The sequence below is a fragment of the Eublepharis macularius genome, chromosome 3 (assembly GCF_028583425.1).
Source record: "Eublepharis macularius isolate TG4126 chromosome 3, MPM_Emac_v1.0, whole genome shotgun sequence".
Classification (NCBI taxonomy): Eukaryota; Metazoa; Chordata; class Lepidosauria; order Squamata; family Eublepharidae; genus Eublepharis; species Eublepharis macularius.
The window spans coordinates 149,430,369-149,446,919 of record NC_072792.1 but is presented as its reverse complement, the minus strand read 5'-3'; the positions used below and the strand labels follow the sequence as shown (position 1 = coordinate 149,446,919).

The 16,551-nt window shown below is 43.7% G+C and overlaps 1 protein-coding gene across 1 annotated transcript in view; it reads left to right on the top strand.

The window, feature by feature from the left end:
* ARHGAP31 (Rho GTPase activating protein 31) overlaps positions 1 to 16,551 on the top strand; it is a 112,443-nt gene that overhangs the window by 86,780 nt on the left and 9,112 nt on the right. The window contains exons 6-11 of the mRNA XM_054974639.1: positions 1,914 to 2,059; positions 3,159 to 3,357; positions 6,878 to 7,002; positions 8,165 to 8,224; positions 10,005 to 10,616; positions 14,288 to 14,544. Of these exons, the coding sequence (XP_054830614.1) occupies positions 1,914 to 2,059; positions 3,159 to 3,357; positions 6,878 to 7,002; positions 8,165 to 8,224; positions 10,005 to 10,616; positions 14,288 to 14,544 (1,399 nt within the window). The remainder of the gene's footprint in view (positions 1 to 1,913; positions 2,060 to 3,158; positions 3,358 to 6,877; positions 7,003 to 8,164; positions 8,225 to 10,004; positions 10,617 to 14,287; positions 14,545 to 16,551) is intronic.

Below are 16,551 nucleotides of genomic sequence, written 5' to 3'. Positions count from 1 at the left end.
TATGAAGCAATCAGTACAGGAAGAGGGGATGTGTTAGAAGAACATCTCCTTTGCATGGAGATGGCTCTGGTATCTCCAGTTAAAAGTATCAGTTAGTTGATGATGTGAAAGACCTCTTCCCTGAGTAGGCAATACTGACCTCAATAGACCAGTAGTGTGATTCATCATAAGGCACCTTCATGTGTTCACATAATTAAGCTCAAATGGTTAACACAAAGCTTTGGGGGTGGGGATCACAAAGCACACTTAAGATGACAAATATGTAGACCGTGGGCTGTACCCTAATTCTTCACCCTGCTGAGTGTGAATCCTTCCTTTGGCACAAGCATCCTTCTTTTTCCACTGGAGGACGATTCTCTGCTTAGCTGAGTTGAGTAGTAGGGTACAATCCACTGTGCATTGTCAGAAGTGCAAGATGCAGTTGTTATAATTCTAGCAAGAAAAAAAACAGTAAACATTCTCCAAAGAACAAAATATAATACATACAATCTGGCCCTGTACCAAAATCTATCACCTGTAATTCCTAAAGCACTGGTCTCCAGTTTCCTGATGCCTATTTGCTTCTTTGACAACATCTCTCTTCTCTAAAGCAAAGAGCCAGTCCTGGCTTTCTTTCACCTCATTAGAATAGTACAGGGGTCATTTCGTAGAAAAAGAGCTGGAGGAACTCATTAGCATAACTCTTTAACATAACCCATTAGCATATGCCATCACCGGCAGTGTGTCATTGGCATAACTGATTTGCATATGCCACACCCCTTGACATCACCTATCCTTGCTGTTTTGGACCCAATCCTGGCCATTCAGGGCCGAAATTGGGCTCAAAATGGCAAAAAAGGGGGTGAAAATGGCCGAAAAGGGGCCCAAAATGGTCAGGATCAGGCCGCTGCTGAGTGGGAGAGTGATCCACCACCCATCAGAGGCCCGATCCGGGCCATTTCAGTCCCAATCCCGGCTGAAACGGGCCCAAAATGGCTGAGAATCAGCTGGGCGGGGGCCACCTGACGTGACCTCTTTGGGGAACTGCTAGAACTGCATTCCTGCGTGTTCCCCCTCGAAATGAGCCCTGGAATAGTAGGTGTTTTACACAAACCCATGAAAGTTTGTGTTTGAGGGACCACCCATTCAGAAATGGTTGCCTCCATTGCAGGAGGATGCTCGGATGGCCAGGCCCTCCTACATAACAACAACAATATTCAATTTATATTTCGCCCTTCAGGACAACTTAACATCCACTCAGAGTGGTTTACAAAGTATGTTATTATTATATCCCCACAACAAACACCTTGTGAAGTGGGTGGGGCTGAGAGAGAGTTCCAGGAAGCTGTGATTGACCCAAGGTCACCCAGCTGGCTACAAGTGGAGGAATGAGGAATCAAATCCAGTTCTCCATATTAGAGTCCCGCACTCTTAACCACTACACCAAACTGGCTGTCAGTTGAAGGGACACAGAAGTAGTTACCTGTGTGTGTACTCACTGAACTCTCATCCCCTAGTGATTACATCATTTCCAAATCCAAAATGTTTTTTTGGATTTGAAGGACTAACCTGCACCCTTCCCCTGTTTTCCCATTAGCCATTGACTGTGTTTTCCTTATGCAAATAAAAGCCTGAGTTTTATTTCTAATCTCTAAGTCTTATATATTCTGCACACAAAAGAGGCAAAAGTGATTAAGCTCTCAAGTGCCTGTGTTTTTGGAGGAAAGTCAGCAGGGAAATCAAAGTGAGAGAAGTTGGAGAGGTGGTGCTGTCCATAGATTAAAAATGTCCTTTGCAGTAATATATTTCTGTTGGGAGGCTGCAGAAGGGCCACATGAAGGTTGTCAGCTCTGTTCCTCTCCTCAAAACCAGACAGTGTCTCAAGGAAGTGATGTTTCACTGTTCTTACAACAGTCTCTCTTACTGTGAAACAGGTCAAAGGAAATTGAGGCTGTGGGATGCAATGGAGACGCAGCATTCCTGGAGGTGCGAGTCCAGCAATTGGTGATTGAGTTTATATTGAACCACATGGATGAAATCTTTAATGAGCATGTCTTGGCCAGACCAAAGGAGATTGAGGGTGAGTCTTTCTGAACCATTTCCTTTTATGTCCAATCCTGCTAGAAGCTTTTTAATTTTTTAACTATTAGTTTCAAAAATTATACCCCAACACTTTAGAAAGAACAGATTTTAAAATACCATCTCATCAATAAAAAATTTAAAATAAGTCAGCTAACAACAGCACCACCCATAAATCATGAAATACTATCACAATAACCGACCTAAAACAACAATAATAAACCAGGACACTTGCTATTAATCACCAATAGCTCTCCTGAAAATGATTACCCTGTGTAACCTGGAGAAAACAGGTAGGAAGAGAATTGTGTAGACCTTCTTGGAAAGGCCATTCCGTAAAATGTGAGCCATAACTCTGAAAGATATGGATCTGACCAATGAAGACCATACCTGGCAAACAGAACAGTTCAAATCAATGGTTGTGCAGACCCCCTCCCCCAACGCCACCACAATTCTATCTAGCCTTTGTCGTGTTTTTCTTTGCTGCTGCTCTGCAGATGTTTTGGGTGATGGAACATCTTTTACCATCCCGTATCCAGTTTCCTAATGATTAATATGGTTAGCAAAATCTGTAAAGTGTTCTCTTTAGAACTAGGAAACTTCTTTTTTTATTTCAACAGCATTTCTTTGAGATTCAGAGCTGGCACTTTGGCAGTTCTCAATGATGACAGTAGTCATTAATAAATAGGGGGGGGGGACAGCAGTTTTCAAAACAAATTTCCTGAAGGACTTAGGAATGGGGTGAGGAGGCCATTTAGCCTCAAAGGCCACCTCTGGAGCGGAGTCTTCCCAAAGTTCAGTGCTCCAGGGGTCCCTCTGGCCCAACCTCAGAAGACTCATGCCAAAGTACTGTGTAGTCTGGCTGGTGACCAGGGACCTGCTGGGATGGAAAGGCAGGGCACTGGATCAGATTGCTGGGAAGAGGACTTGACCAGCAAAACATGATTCTAAACATTGTTTTCACTCTCTGAAGTGCTTAGTCGTGAAGGAAATGTTTGAGAGACTTGCTAACAACCTTTGCTTCTCCTCTACGCTTTTCCTACCCACCCATCCACCACCGCAAGTCTTGGAGTCTGTCATTTTTCCTTCCTGCTTTCCAGAGAATAAGCCTGTTGTGAAGAGCTTGACACTGCCTTCCACTTCTCTTCCCATGAAGCTGGTAAGCCTGGAAGAAGCTCAGGCCCGAAGCCTGTCAGCTTGCCACCCTGCCCGCAAGGAGAGGAGGGAGAACAGTTTGCCTGAAATTGTTCCTGTCACAGGCTCTTTCTTTCATACCGTACTTGACCTACCAGATGGCAAGTAAGTGGTCCCATCTTGAAAAGTTAGTATGGTGTAGTAGCTACTGTGTCAGATTAGAATCGGAGAGACCTGAGTCCAAATCCTCAGCTATGAGACTTGCTGGGTGATCTGAAGAAAGAAATTCTCTCTCTCAGCTGAACTTACCTCACAGGGTTGCTGCGAAGATAAAACGGAAGAATGGAGAAACTTCTACACTGTCCTGATAGGCTGCTGGGTACGTTGGTAGGTAAATAGATAGCTCTGTCAGTATCTTAAGAAGAAGAACATGCCATTGAGTCACAACTCCTTCCATGGGACGTTCTAAGCATGAGATGAGCAGAGGTGGTTTGCCATTGCCTTCCTCCCTGTAGTAACCCCAGTCTTCCTCGATAGTCTCCCATCTAAGTATTGACTGTGGCTGACACTTCTTAGTTTCCAAGCCTTGATAAGCTTGGGCCAAAGTGGGCTAATGTAAAATGTCAGATAGGCTCTCTCTACTTTATTCTCTGCCCCACATTGCAGAGAGAAGAAGAATCCATATAACATTTTATTTTTCGCCTTTTCTGCTATGGTATGAATGCATGAAATAGAGACAGACAATAGGTCCATCTTGCCAAGTACTGTTTTTCGTATTGGCTCTTCAACGTCTTCAGCAGAGATTTTTCCCAGCCGTGTTCTTTGAAATTATTTTAGGCAGAGATGCTTGGGACTTTATGCATGCAAAGCATATGCACAACAACAGAGCAATGGTCCCTCACTAGTGTCAGGTCTTTTACTGTTCAGTAAAAGAGACGGATGTAGGCATGTTCTGGAGGAATTGCTTTTGGTGCTTTGCTTCATTTAGAATGTTTGATGAACATGAACTGAATGCTAAACAGGCCTTGAGACGTCTGTTAAAAGAGAGCCACCTACTGGTGACCTGCCCCAATTGCACATGCAATATCCATCTTTGTATAACTCTCACATTGTAGTAGTTCTTGTGTGTGAAGGATGGTCGATAAGATCTACTCTTCATTCCTCTTGCACAGCACAGAGACTGTTGCTAGATGGCAAAAGTACTAATGAAAAACTGATGTCGTCTGACCTTGATGAAGTTGTTAGCACTGCTTTTTAGTTGCTTAAATTGTGGTGTTATATTATCTACTAGATTGTGACTACTGAGGAGGGACTGTGGCTTAGTAGTAAAGCATTTGCTTTGCATGCAGCAGGTCCCAAGTTCAATCCCCAGTACCTCCAGTTAAAAGGATCAGGTAGTAAGTAATGTGAAAGACCTTGACCTGCTATCTTGGAGAGCAATACCCAGTCAGACTAAACTATACTGACTTTGACGGACCAAGAGTCTGACTCACTTTAAAGCAGCTTCATGTGAACACTGCATTGCAACATGTTTGAGGGACTGCATTAACCAATTTATGAATCCTAAGAAGCCTGAGATCAAGTGGCAGTTCATCCACAAACAGCGAAGGTAGCTGTTCCCCACTTGTTATGGTTAACATGCAACGTATGTATTATAAGTGATAACTGCACCACACATATATTTCTTGGCATGTACATGCACTGGGAACCATAGGTCATATTTGGCTTCCTTGGGCATAAACATGCAATAGAATGTATGTGTTGAATGCATGATATATCGTGCCTAGAAGCATAGTATAGGAAAGTATTGTCTGATCTCTCCGGTGCATTTCCTCAGTGACAAGATGAGAGTATAATACTATTCGTAAACGCTTCTATAATGGTTCAGTGGTTTTATAACAGTTCTATAATGCTTTTAATGGCCCAAATGTATTATTTCAGTAATCAGTGCAGTAGGCTTGCACAGCATGTGACACCTCTCCCCAAATAAATGCAACCCATCTACCCTGTTCTTGTGCTTCCAGTCAAGCAGCTAGAATAGGAGGTTTATCAACTGCTCAGTAGGCTATAATAAATGGCTAGGAGGATGTATTCAGCATGGGGAAGGGGGGAGGGTAAGATGTTGCCCCACTTTGTTTAGTCAATGTATTGGTTAGATTAAATGATGAACACTTTTGTGAAATAGTTGAGATTCATAGGCAGCAAATTTGTGTGTGTGTATATTATAATACCTACTTCTCAACATTGCCCAATCTGCGGATACTTAAATCCAGATATTGGAGCCATGAACAGATAAGACCTTTCTACAAATGTGAAAAACCCCAGGTTTGCAGAAAAATCTGAAATCTTAAACAAACAAACATGGCAATGCCTGTAGCTTTAAGAAACAAATGCAGTCTAAATGGACATTGTGGGGGTTACCAGGCAACACAACAGCATTACTAGCCTTGAAGCCTTGGATTCTGCCTGTAAAAGGCATGGGGGTCCCAGAGCTGTTTAGGCCTTTGAGAGAGGACTCATTGGGGCCAGGCCTGGCATCAACTATGATTTGGAGGCCCACATTTGAATAATCACTCAGCCATGGAATCTCATTGGGTGGCCTTGGGGCAGTTACACACTCTCAGCCTAACTTACTTCACAGGGTTGTTGTGAGGATAAAATTGGAGGAAAGGAGAATGATGTAAGCTACTTTGGGTCCCCATTGTGGAGACAGGTGAGGTATAAATGAAATAAGTAAATAATAAATATAGCTGAAGATGAGGGGCAGAAAAAAGTTCTGTGGGATGGCAGTTGGGAAGGAGAGGAGGGACCAAAAAAAGGGGAGAGGCTATGGGAGTTCTCAGGGAAGGGAATGAGGCAATAGTTGGAGAGAGGGAAATGAAATAACCCGTCCTTGCAGGTCTCCTGCTTATATACACATATTCACATACACACATTTATGTACTTATAAAAATTGCAGATGGCAGATAGCATCTTAAAAGCAGCACTCCTTCTCTCACATCTAGGAGGAACTGCCTCTCTAAAGATGATGCCTGCTATGATGCCCATATGTGCATCAGTGATAAACAAAAAGAATTATGTTTTTTGCTTTAGAAAGATCATTTTTATTCAAATGCAAATGTAATCAATTAATTACCAAAATGAATTAAAATGCATACATCAATTAAAAATCTCTTTAACTAGCTGTTATCCCTCAACTCCACAGATGCAGCTCTGCCTTACAATAATCCTGTTTAGGTAAATTCCAGATCTTAAGAATTTCTTCTGCTAGCACGGGAACTTTCTAACATGAGTATCATTTCACTGGTGGACCACTCCTCATCCACTAGAGAAAAACACCGTGTGCTGATGGAAGGCTCTGCCATCAGCAGAGGGGAGCATAAGAGCCAACCCAATATGTTTTGAAAATCTGAATCTTGAAACTAGAATAAAATTTTAAATGGTTCATTTTTTTAAAATGGAGTTGCTACGTTTCCCCTTCTCAATAGAAAAATAATAGGGATTTAAGTCCTTCCTTCCATATGTCACTTAAAGACCTCTGGCATGAAGCTTTGGAAAAATAAAACTTCCAAAGGCTAGGATTTGTTTTTAAAAGTGATAGGTCATTAAAAAGTTCGGCAAGTGAGATTGAGAAGGCAAGTTGGATAGGTACCCTTTCTCAATCTGTTATCAATTTTTCTTCCAGGAGAAAATTATCCACAAAATCCAAGAAATGGAAGTCTATCTTCAACCTGGGCCGATCTGGATCAGAATCCAAGTCAAAACTGAACCGAAACGGGAGTGTATTTGTGCGAGGGCAGAAGCTCTCTGGTGAGGACCATCCACTGACTTAAATTGATGGGGTTTGCCTCTTCTCCACTAGTTTGGCCTTCTCACTCCTCTCTTGTGCAATATGGAAAAGTTTCAGCTCATTGAAAAAAAGACCATTCATGTTGGTAAAGTTACAAGAATTCAGACAGAGTGAAATGCTTTTGAAGAGAGCAAATCACATATTTGACCTCTTGCATCATGCGGATAGTCACTTCAGCAGGACAATGAAAGGCAGTCATAGCCTAGGGCGTGCAAGCGGCCAGATGTGAATGCTCCCCATTATAGGACTGGGGTGAACATGTGTCTCCTTTACTAGTTTGATGCAAGCATCTGCAGGGGTCAGAGAAGTCTTCCATAGCTCTTTTACTAAGGATATGTCAACATTCATTGTTTTTGCTAGAGAAGCTTAGAATGGTTGGAACACTGTCGTATACTGCATTGGTCAGTATTGTCTAATATGACTGGCAGCAGCTTTCCAGGATCTCCACAGAGGTCTTTCACAACACCTACTACCTGCTTCTATTAACTGGAGATTGAACCAGGGACCTTTTATATGCAAAGCAGATGCTCTGTCGTTGATCCAGGGCTCCTCTCCTACTGGGCACCTCAACTTAAGGTGTATCTGCTGGAGTAGAGTTCTACTTTCAGATTCAGTTATAGGGAAATCAGTATCTTATAATAGTTCTGTTGCAATGCCATCTGGACTACCACTGTAGCCGATGCCCATATATTTTGAGTCCTGCTGCAAAAATCACTTAGTCACTCATACAGAGTGGGGGAGAATGTGCAGAAGTCCAGCTTGTTAAGCATTATGCATGGCCAGTACATTGAGTTGGGAATCGGGCACACTTGTCTCTAAATAATAATTATAAAAACTTAGTATTTCTGCTTTTGTGGACAAATATGCTGAACATGCAGTGTTACTTGACAGGGAGACGGACATATCTGCAAAATTAACAGGTGAGGATTTGCACTTTCCTTCTGGACAATCTTCAAGCCACAGATGAGGCTTTTGTGCATATTGTCTAGCAAAAGAATCTGATTCCACATTGAAGCTGCATGTGGGTATTTAGATTCTTCTAACTGTACTGTGCTCCACACGTATGTTTTCATCTGCCCAAGTCTCAAAGCCTAAACTATGTAATGATCCTTCTCTCTATAGAAAAAGCAACCATTCGGCCAGCCAAAAGCATGGACTCGCTGTGTTCGCTTCCAGTAGAAGGTGAGGCTTTGTCAGTTGTATCAAACCTGGCAGAACTACTTGCGCACTCTAAGCATGTACATTGGTGGTGATGGCAGCACCCTATGTGAGTTTTCACTTATATGCATCACTATGATCATGCCGGTGTTTTTCTTTATTAGTTCCAAGAGCTCTATTGCTCTCGTTCGTGGACATCTGTCTTTCTGATCAGAGACTTCTAGTTTTGTAAGGGCACCAAAAGTTCTCAGTCCAACTTGGGGCCACACTACAAGTGACGAATGACACAGGTTGGACACTTGTCAGCTTCCCTCAAGTTTTGATGGGAAATGTAGGCAGCTTGGCGGAATGTTGGACAAGTGACAGTTGAAAAGTCCATTGGACCGCATTTGGAGACTAGGATGCCTACATTTCCCATCAAAACTTGAGGGAAGCTGACAAGTGTCCCACCTGTGTCATTCATCACTTGTAGCTTGGCCCTAAGATGGAGCTCTTCCCTCACCCCCTCTTCTGTGAATCAGTCTACACAATCTGTAGAAGGAAGGCTCTATAGAGTGAACAGTTTTTATGACTCCAGTAAAGGGGCCAAGTTTTGGTTCTGGACCAGGATATTTGAAGCATCTCCTGTTCCCACACCAGCCTGCCCAGCAGTTAAAAATCTGCTTCTGAGGTTCTGCCCTGCAGGTCCTCACCTGTAGAGGTCAGATAGGCGAGCACCAGAGACAGGATCCTTCACCACCACCATCTCTCTCTAACCCCCTTGCCCTTCACCCTCTGCCCAGCCCAATCCATACCTCTCACAAGCAATCTTGCCACCACAACTTTAGAGACATCTGGGGAACCAGGATGGGGAAGGAGTATCATCTGCTCAGGCTCCTCGGCCAGTGGGGAGAAGTGGGAGTGAAGTCAAACAAGGGGCTGCTGCCCTCCAGATCTGCTGCCTGAGACCCACACCTCACCTCACTGCAGCATTGGTCATGATAGGCAACCCAGCTTTGATGCCAAGAACAGTGCTGGTGTTTGTGTCTGGAGGTAGTGGGTTTTTTTTCATATTTCTCGAGTTTCATGCATAGCCTCCATTGGGGGAGAAAAGGCAGCAACTGGGGAAATGTTTTTGTTTCATTTTTTAAATGGGCAAGTGATATCTTAAATGGGAATGAGCTGGTGGATGTGTGCTTGGTAATGAACCTTCAATGGTGTCACAGACATCATCCGGTAAGTACCTGTGACACTAACATATTCATTACTGTAGGCAAATGCGTGCAAATGTCATTTATGAATAGAGCACCTATATATAAATGGACTTTTCCTGCAGCAAATAAACTCACCTGCTTGCATGGTAAAGAAACGAGTTCCCTATCTCGCAAGCATTTTGCTGGAGAAAAACCGTCAATTTATCTCTCTCTCTTTGCATGCGCATATTATTCATAAATGATGCTACGTTGTGGGGAATTGCTGCTCACTGCCATTCAAAGCACTTAATGCAGTTGATGGAAAACAGCAATTTTGGCTGTAGCAAACCTGACGATCGCTCATGTTTTGGGCTCAGGAATCAGTTCTGTACTTTGAGTACATACTACTGAAGTGAGCCAGAACTGCTACGAACACCAGAAGGAAAAAAATGACTTAGGAGAATTAGTGCATGATTTGGGGCATTATGTCTCTGACAAGGACCTTGAGGAAGCATCCTGATGAATTATATTTGGCCAGTGTTTTTTGCCCTTTTGCATCAACATGAATGGGATAGCTGCGGATCAGTGCTTTTTTGACAGTGCTTTTCTGCTTTGCACCCTTCCTTCCTCAGGGAATAATGAGAAAGGCCACTTCAAACGCACAGCTGTGGCTGGAGGCTTTTTTGTTCCAGTGATGAAACCACGGATGGGGGGACCAGGTGGCTCTTCTGATCTCAACAGGCTGGAGAATGAGTGGGATCCCCAGGCCACTGTGAAAGGGGCAGAGGGAGGGGCAGAGGACCGCAGAGACAAAGATCCATCTCAACCAACCCAAATCAGACCCCTCCCTGAACAGCTGAAAGTTTTCCGGCCCATAGATGACCCAGAGAGTGAGCAGACCTCCCCAAAGATGTGCCGTATGTTCTACACTTCCAGTGATGGAGCTACCAAATCAGGATTCCATGGAACGCTCTTCCCCCTGGAGGCCTCCCCTCGGCACCAGCGGAAAGCCTTGAATATTTCAGAGCCCTTTGCTGTTTCAGTGCCCCTTCGAGTGTCTGCTGTCATCAGTATCAACAGTACCCCCTGCCGTATGCCTGTGAAAGAAAAGGCTGTCCTCTCCAGTCTACAAGAATCTTCTTCCTTGGGCTTAGACTGTGCCATTTCTACAGCCCTAGAAGAAGCTAGGCCAGAACATACTACAGTCAAGGAGGAAAAGATGGCTGAGGCCAAAGCAGGAGCAGGTAAGCTCTAGGGAAGAAAGCAAGGATGGCATACAAGAAGCTCCTCCTGTAAAATCATATACAGATGGTCCTTCCCCTTCAGCTATAATAGCAGAACTTGGTAGCATCACATATTACCAGGGGAGAGAGGGGCTACACAAGTGTGGCCTTTACACGTGCATCTCCTGTATCACAGGGTACAAGATTTTGAGTCTGTGTCTCCATGGGTACAAACTTAGAACAATATCTTGGGTGAAGTTGTAGAGAAGACAGGAACTGATTTTTAATTTTTATTGAACATTTAAAATACAGAAATGAGAAGCAAAGAATTCAAATGAAGTGCAATATACTGTCCTAAAACTGGGGGATATGGTCTACTAAGAATGACTATATAAATACAAAATCGCAAAACATTTGGTTGAATAAGCAATCCATAAACATGTATTGTCGAAGGCTTTCACGGCTGGAGAACGATGGTTGTTGCGGGTTTTCCGGGCTGTATTGCCGTGGTCTATAATTCCTCATGGAAGCAGTTCCTTTTAAGCTAGATTTGTCCTCCCATGTCTTGGTCTCAGGATTAGAAACCCTTCTGCATTTGTTATGATTGTACCATATCCCGGAATAGAGGGAGGAATAAATTGAAGGAGGGAGGCGGTGAAGGTAGGGAAATGGTGAAGGAGCAGGAGGTGGGATAGGGGTCTTCCTCTGGGCTGAGCCTGGAGACTGGGATGGAGCCAGAAATCAGAGAGGCTGGGCTTAGGAGGGGGAGGTTGGGAAGGACAGGGAGCAGATTAAAGTAGCGAGGAGGGAAGTAGCCTGACCCTGCACACGGGAACATGTGCCAGAGTGGTGGTGAGGAAACAATATGGGCTGAAATATCCCGGCAAAGTGGTGGAGGGACTGTCTGGGGTGATTACAGGACCTAACTTCCTGGCTTAGGGGTGCTCCATTTATCCTGCTTTTAAGATGGGAATTAGCTACTGGGATAAATGGTATTGTTTGTAGCCCTTCGTGGGATGGCAGGGATTGGAACTGTTCACCTACTGGTTGATTATTCAGAATGTTGCTCATCACAGCAGCAGGGTTTAAATGGCATGACTGACTTTCCAGTGCGGCTGGTCTGACTAATGCTCGGCATCAGTGGGCTAGGAGATGAAATCGTACGCATTTGCTTAGGTTTCCTGAGGCGTTTATATCATAAGGGAGATCCTTGAGTATCCTGGGAAGTTTTGTTATCCTGCAAACTTTGGTCCGTAATCATGGCCAGGGCACTGAATCACAGAGAAGAGCCTTGATTGGGGTGCATTGTGCTTCCTTGGGAAACAGATTGCTACCTTGTACACTAGCTTCTTAATTTCTTGCACACTGACCTTTATTCTCAGGTTTTATATTAAAGAGAGAGTCTCTCCTACGTCTCAAACAGTGCGGAAGCCTAAGAATCCAGAGTATCATCAAGGGCTGGTCCTGGCTGGTCCTGGAGGGGGAGGGGTGCTGGGGGATAACAGACAATGAATTCATGACAGACAAAAGGAACAGCTTTTTCCCTCAACATGGTGAAACTAACTGCCAGTGGACATTGTCAAAGCCACTCGTGTGGATGGCTTTAGAAGGGAATGTGACAGATTTGCAGACGATAGGTCCATCAGTGGCTACTAGCCATGGTGACTAAAGGGAACCTCCATATTCAGTTGCAGTGAACTGCTGAAACTCAGAGGTAAGGGGCAACATCAGGGGAAGGCCTCGGCCTCTATGCCCTGTTTTTGGCCCTCTAGAGTAACTGGTTGGCCAATGTGTGAGACAAGATGCTGAATTAGATAGACCACTGGTGGACCCAGAAAGGCTCTTCTTATGTTCATTAAAGCACTGGAAAAGAGAAGGTGTCTAAAAGCATGCACAAATTGCACAAATCCGGAATTCTGTATGGGGAGAGTTAAGAATTTGGCACGGTGGGGGAAAGACTGGTAGGAAAATATGAAGCATTCTCCTCTCCTGCCTCTGCTCCTTCTAATTTCCCTGTCCCCAGATGGTCCCTTTTAAAAAAAGTTAAGTGTGTCTAAAAAGGCTAATAGGGTAATGTTCTTGTGTTGGTGGGCAGCATCTAGTTTAGGTTGTGTCAGCATCATGGTGGGCTAGAGATCCAAAGCAGCGGGAGGGAAAGAATTGTGGGCTACAGGGTACTGCTAAAATCAGAAATAGTGTACAGCTGATACTGCATACACAATGGCACCAGCAGCCAGTACATCTTGTGAGACATTTTGTAGGTTGCTCCTGTCCCGTCCTTGAACAGTGACACGCCGTTTGAATACAGTCTGATGGACAATGCGTCCCAAAGAGAACGGAGCTGCACCAATCCAAAACCTACAGGGAATGCATCCAAACATGTTGGTAGAAAGCCATAGATCCAAAACATTTTGAGCTATAAAAGCCTTTAACTCTTCCTTTATTTCTCTCCTCTTACTTGCTATTAGACATGTAAGATAGGAAAAAAAATACCCCGAGGAAGAGCTTTATAGCTCAAACAGTGCCAGTCTTTTCAAACAGTAAAAGTGACTTCTGTTTTTGGCTTGTGGACACTCAGCCTCATTGTACAGAGGCTTCATTCCAGCACTGGGTTAAATTTTTATTTTATTTATTTATTTTACAGAATTTATACCTCACCCTTTTGCTCTCACCAGGTGCAGCAAAGCATCTAACACATTAAAAACGTGTCTTAAGAACCATTAAAACCAAACAAAAACATATCATTGCAACAATTAAAACTAAACTAAATGATACATACAAAAAACATAAAAACAACTGTGAAAATATAGGGCAGCAAGGAGGGATCACTGAGAGAATGCCAAACTTAAGCTTAATTTTTGTTCAATTCATGGTTAATTTTCAATGCAACCTTAAGAACACTTTCCTGGAGGTAAACCCTGTTGAATAGACTTGAGTAGGATTATGAGGAGACCTGGTTAGGATTGCTTTCTTTGAGGATTAAACTCCAAGTCAAGCTCCAGGCATATCTTTTAGTCTTCAAAGCAGCCAGGGTAGGTGCGTGGGTGGGATTGGGAATGATGTGGACTGAGACCATGGTGCTGGGGCTGGAGAGGTTTAATTCTGCCCTATTTTTGCCATTTCCGGGACTGGAATTTCCCTCACCCTCACTCATATCTGAAGAAGGGAGCTCTGAAAAACGTGTTGGTCTCAGAGCTGCCACTGGACTCAAATCTTGCTGCTGCCCCACCCTCGGGCTGCTTTAGTCCAGGGGGATTTTAAAAAAAACAACATGAGTGTATTTTTTGATCTATATCAGGCCACTCTCTTTTAGGGCTGAAAGACTCATTTGGAGTTCCAGTTACAGAGTGTCAACATTATGTATGGTTTGGCCATGGGTTAGATTGTGGTCAGACACATGTGCTAATTCTAGGGATGTTACAGTTGTTGTTTTTCATATTTCCCTACTGTGGTGTCCCATTACTTTATTAGCCCCTCAAATGACTTTATCCCTGGTTTCTTTAGCTATTAAAAAAGGGGCCATTAAGTCTAACATTTCTGGAAGGCAGAAGTGAATGCCACTCAGACAGAGAGAAAATAAACATGGCAGCACCAGGAGAAGAGCAGGGTGGAAGGTCAAACATTTTAGGATCACAGTGTGAGTTTGCTTTTTCTCAGGAGTTTAATAGCTTCCCTTTTTGCCTCCAATATAGATTCTGTCGCTGAAAAAATGACAACAGCGAAGAAGCCTGAGACCTTAAATATTCCTCAACCATCAACCACAATTCTGGAGACAAAAAGTAGTGTCAAGAGCTCAGCTTCAGAAGAGAAAGATAACCATGAACAGAAACCCCCAGCAGCAGGAGATGAAGCCGGCCAGCTAGAGAGGAAGACCAGGCCGGAACGAGGCTGCTGGCAGCCAGAGGGGCCACGCAGTGGAGCAGAGGACTCCTCACTCCTAAGTGAGCAGGTAAGGAGGAGCCATCAAACAAAGCCCGTGGTTTCCTTGCAGAAACAACCTAGGAGAAGAGCCACTTTGTTGAAAGGATAGTCCAAATCCTCAGCACCTTCTCTTTGTGATACACCTTTTCATTGGCCTCATCTCCCATAAAGCAACTTTGAATCTTGCAATGCTGAAGTGAAGTGAATAAGCAAATCCAGAATATATCAATCCCTTATCTCTTAACTAACCAGTCCCTGCCTCATTTTCAGTCAAAATCCTCCACAACCTCTTCTGCTTCCCGTAACATGCCCTTCAGCTATAATGGTGACACTACTCCTGAACTATCAAATTACTGTATAAGTGTACCTTTAAACTGTCTTAACTCTGCCCCACCCATCAGATGCTTAGTACACAGTAACCAATTAACATTGGTTAGCATGATTAGTCAGTACTAGCTGATTACTCATTGGTTGGTTCTGCCCTAGAAGACTGGAAATCATCATCCTGGCTAATCAAGCTAAGCAGTCTGACAGTTTTGCAAGCCTCTCTCTGCTTGTTAGGTGGCTGGAGCTCTTCTTTTTTTTGATACGGTAACAGTGATTTGAATATTTAGCCTGGATCAGGGTGACAGACGAGTGGGTGGGTGGAGAGGTAAGGCCTGGTGCCGTTAAGTAGCAGGGAGATTAGAGCTGCAATCCTCAGGACACTTTCCTCGGTCTAAGTCCCAGTGAATACAATGGGGATAACTTCTGAGTAGGTCTACTTAGTCTTGCCCCCTAGGTATATTTCAGGGGTATGTAGTGAGTAGCTGAGACTGAAATTCAGAGGCATTCTGGAGGGTAGCAAAAATAAATAGTCAAATCATACCCTTCTGTTAGGACCAACCAGCACAATGGGCAAGCTTTTGAGTTCCTCAAGACTCTTCATTAGATAGGATGTTCAGAACAGAGAGAGAGAGAGAGAGAGAGAGAGAGAGAGGATGTGTGGGGGGGAGATACTTCAGGATATGGTGAAGATGATGGTGAAAGGGGGAGATGCTTGAAGATATGATGCAAAAGCTCAAAGCCTGCAGTTTGTAGCATCTTAAAATGGATTAAAGGAGGATATCAGGATATCAGACCTAATTGGATTGGCTAGTGCCTGGTGCAAAGTAAACTTCACAGTGCACTGAAGGCTATTGAAAGCACGAAGTTAAAAAAGGCTACTCCCTCTTTGAGAATATAAAAGCCAAGAGTTAATTACACGTCTCTCCAGAACCAATCAGAATATTTCAGAAAACTAGGACCAGGCAATAGAGATCGGAAGCAACGAATGATAAAGAGGTTCACAGAATTTCATAGCAGTGGCCTTTAAGCAGTGCAGTAGGATATATTGAAGATAACTGACCAATGTATGTTTCTAGGCCTGCCCAGAGTTTTTCTGTTTGTTCTTTTACTTGCGCAGGGGGCAGATAAACATTAATAATTATAAAGGAGCAATATTGCAGATGGAAAGCCACAGCCATAGCATTTGAGTTAAATGAGGGGAGCGTGGCAATTTCCCCATTGAGGGTGTTAGAGATCATAATGGATAAACCTCCTTTTGCTATCCCATGTAGTGAAGGCTGAGCTGCTAAGGCAAAAATTTGGTAGCCATTCAGAACTGGAGACTCAAGACAGTATTATGTCAAAGTTAGAAACATAATTGATAGTGCTATTCTCCTTTCTCCTATTATACCACCCCATAACATTCCATGACAGTATAGAGAATTCTTGTCTGCACATATCAGTATTCTTCAAGGGGCTCTTTGGTTGTCAGGCCATCGTAATCCTATCCAGGGCCCCTTCAGGATCATGGTAAACACAGCCACCAATAAGACGACAGCCATTTGAGGATTCATTGGCCTTAACTGAGACATTGTCTGTTGATTCATGTTGTCTTCTAGTGGGCATCGCCTTCTAGTGGGCCTTTAAGCATTTGTATCCTGTTTTTCCTCCCACTGGGAATTCAAAGCAGTTTACAAGTAGAGGTGGGCACGATCCCAAAAAAAATACT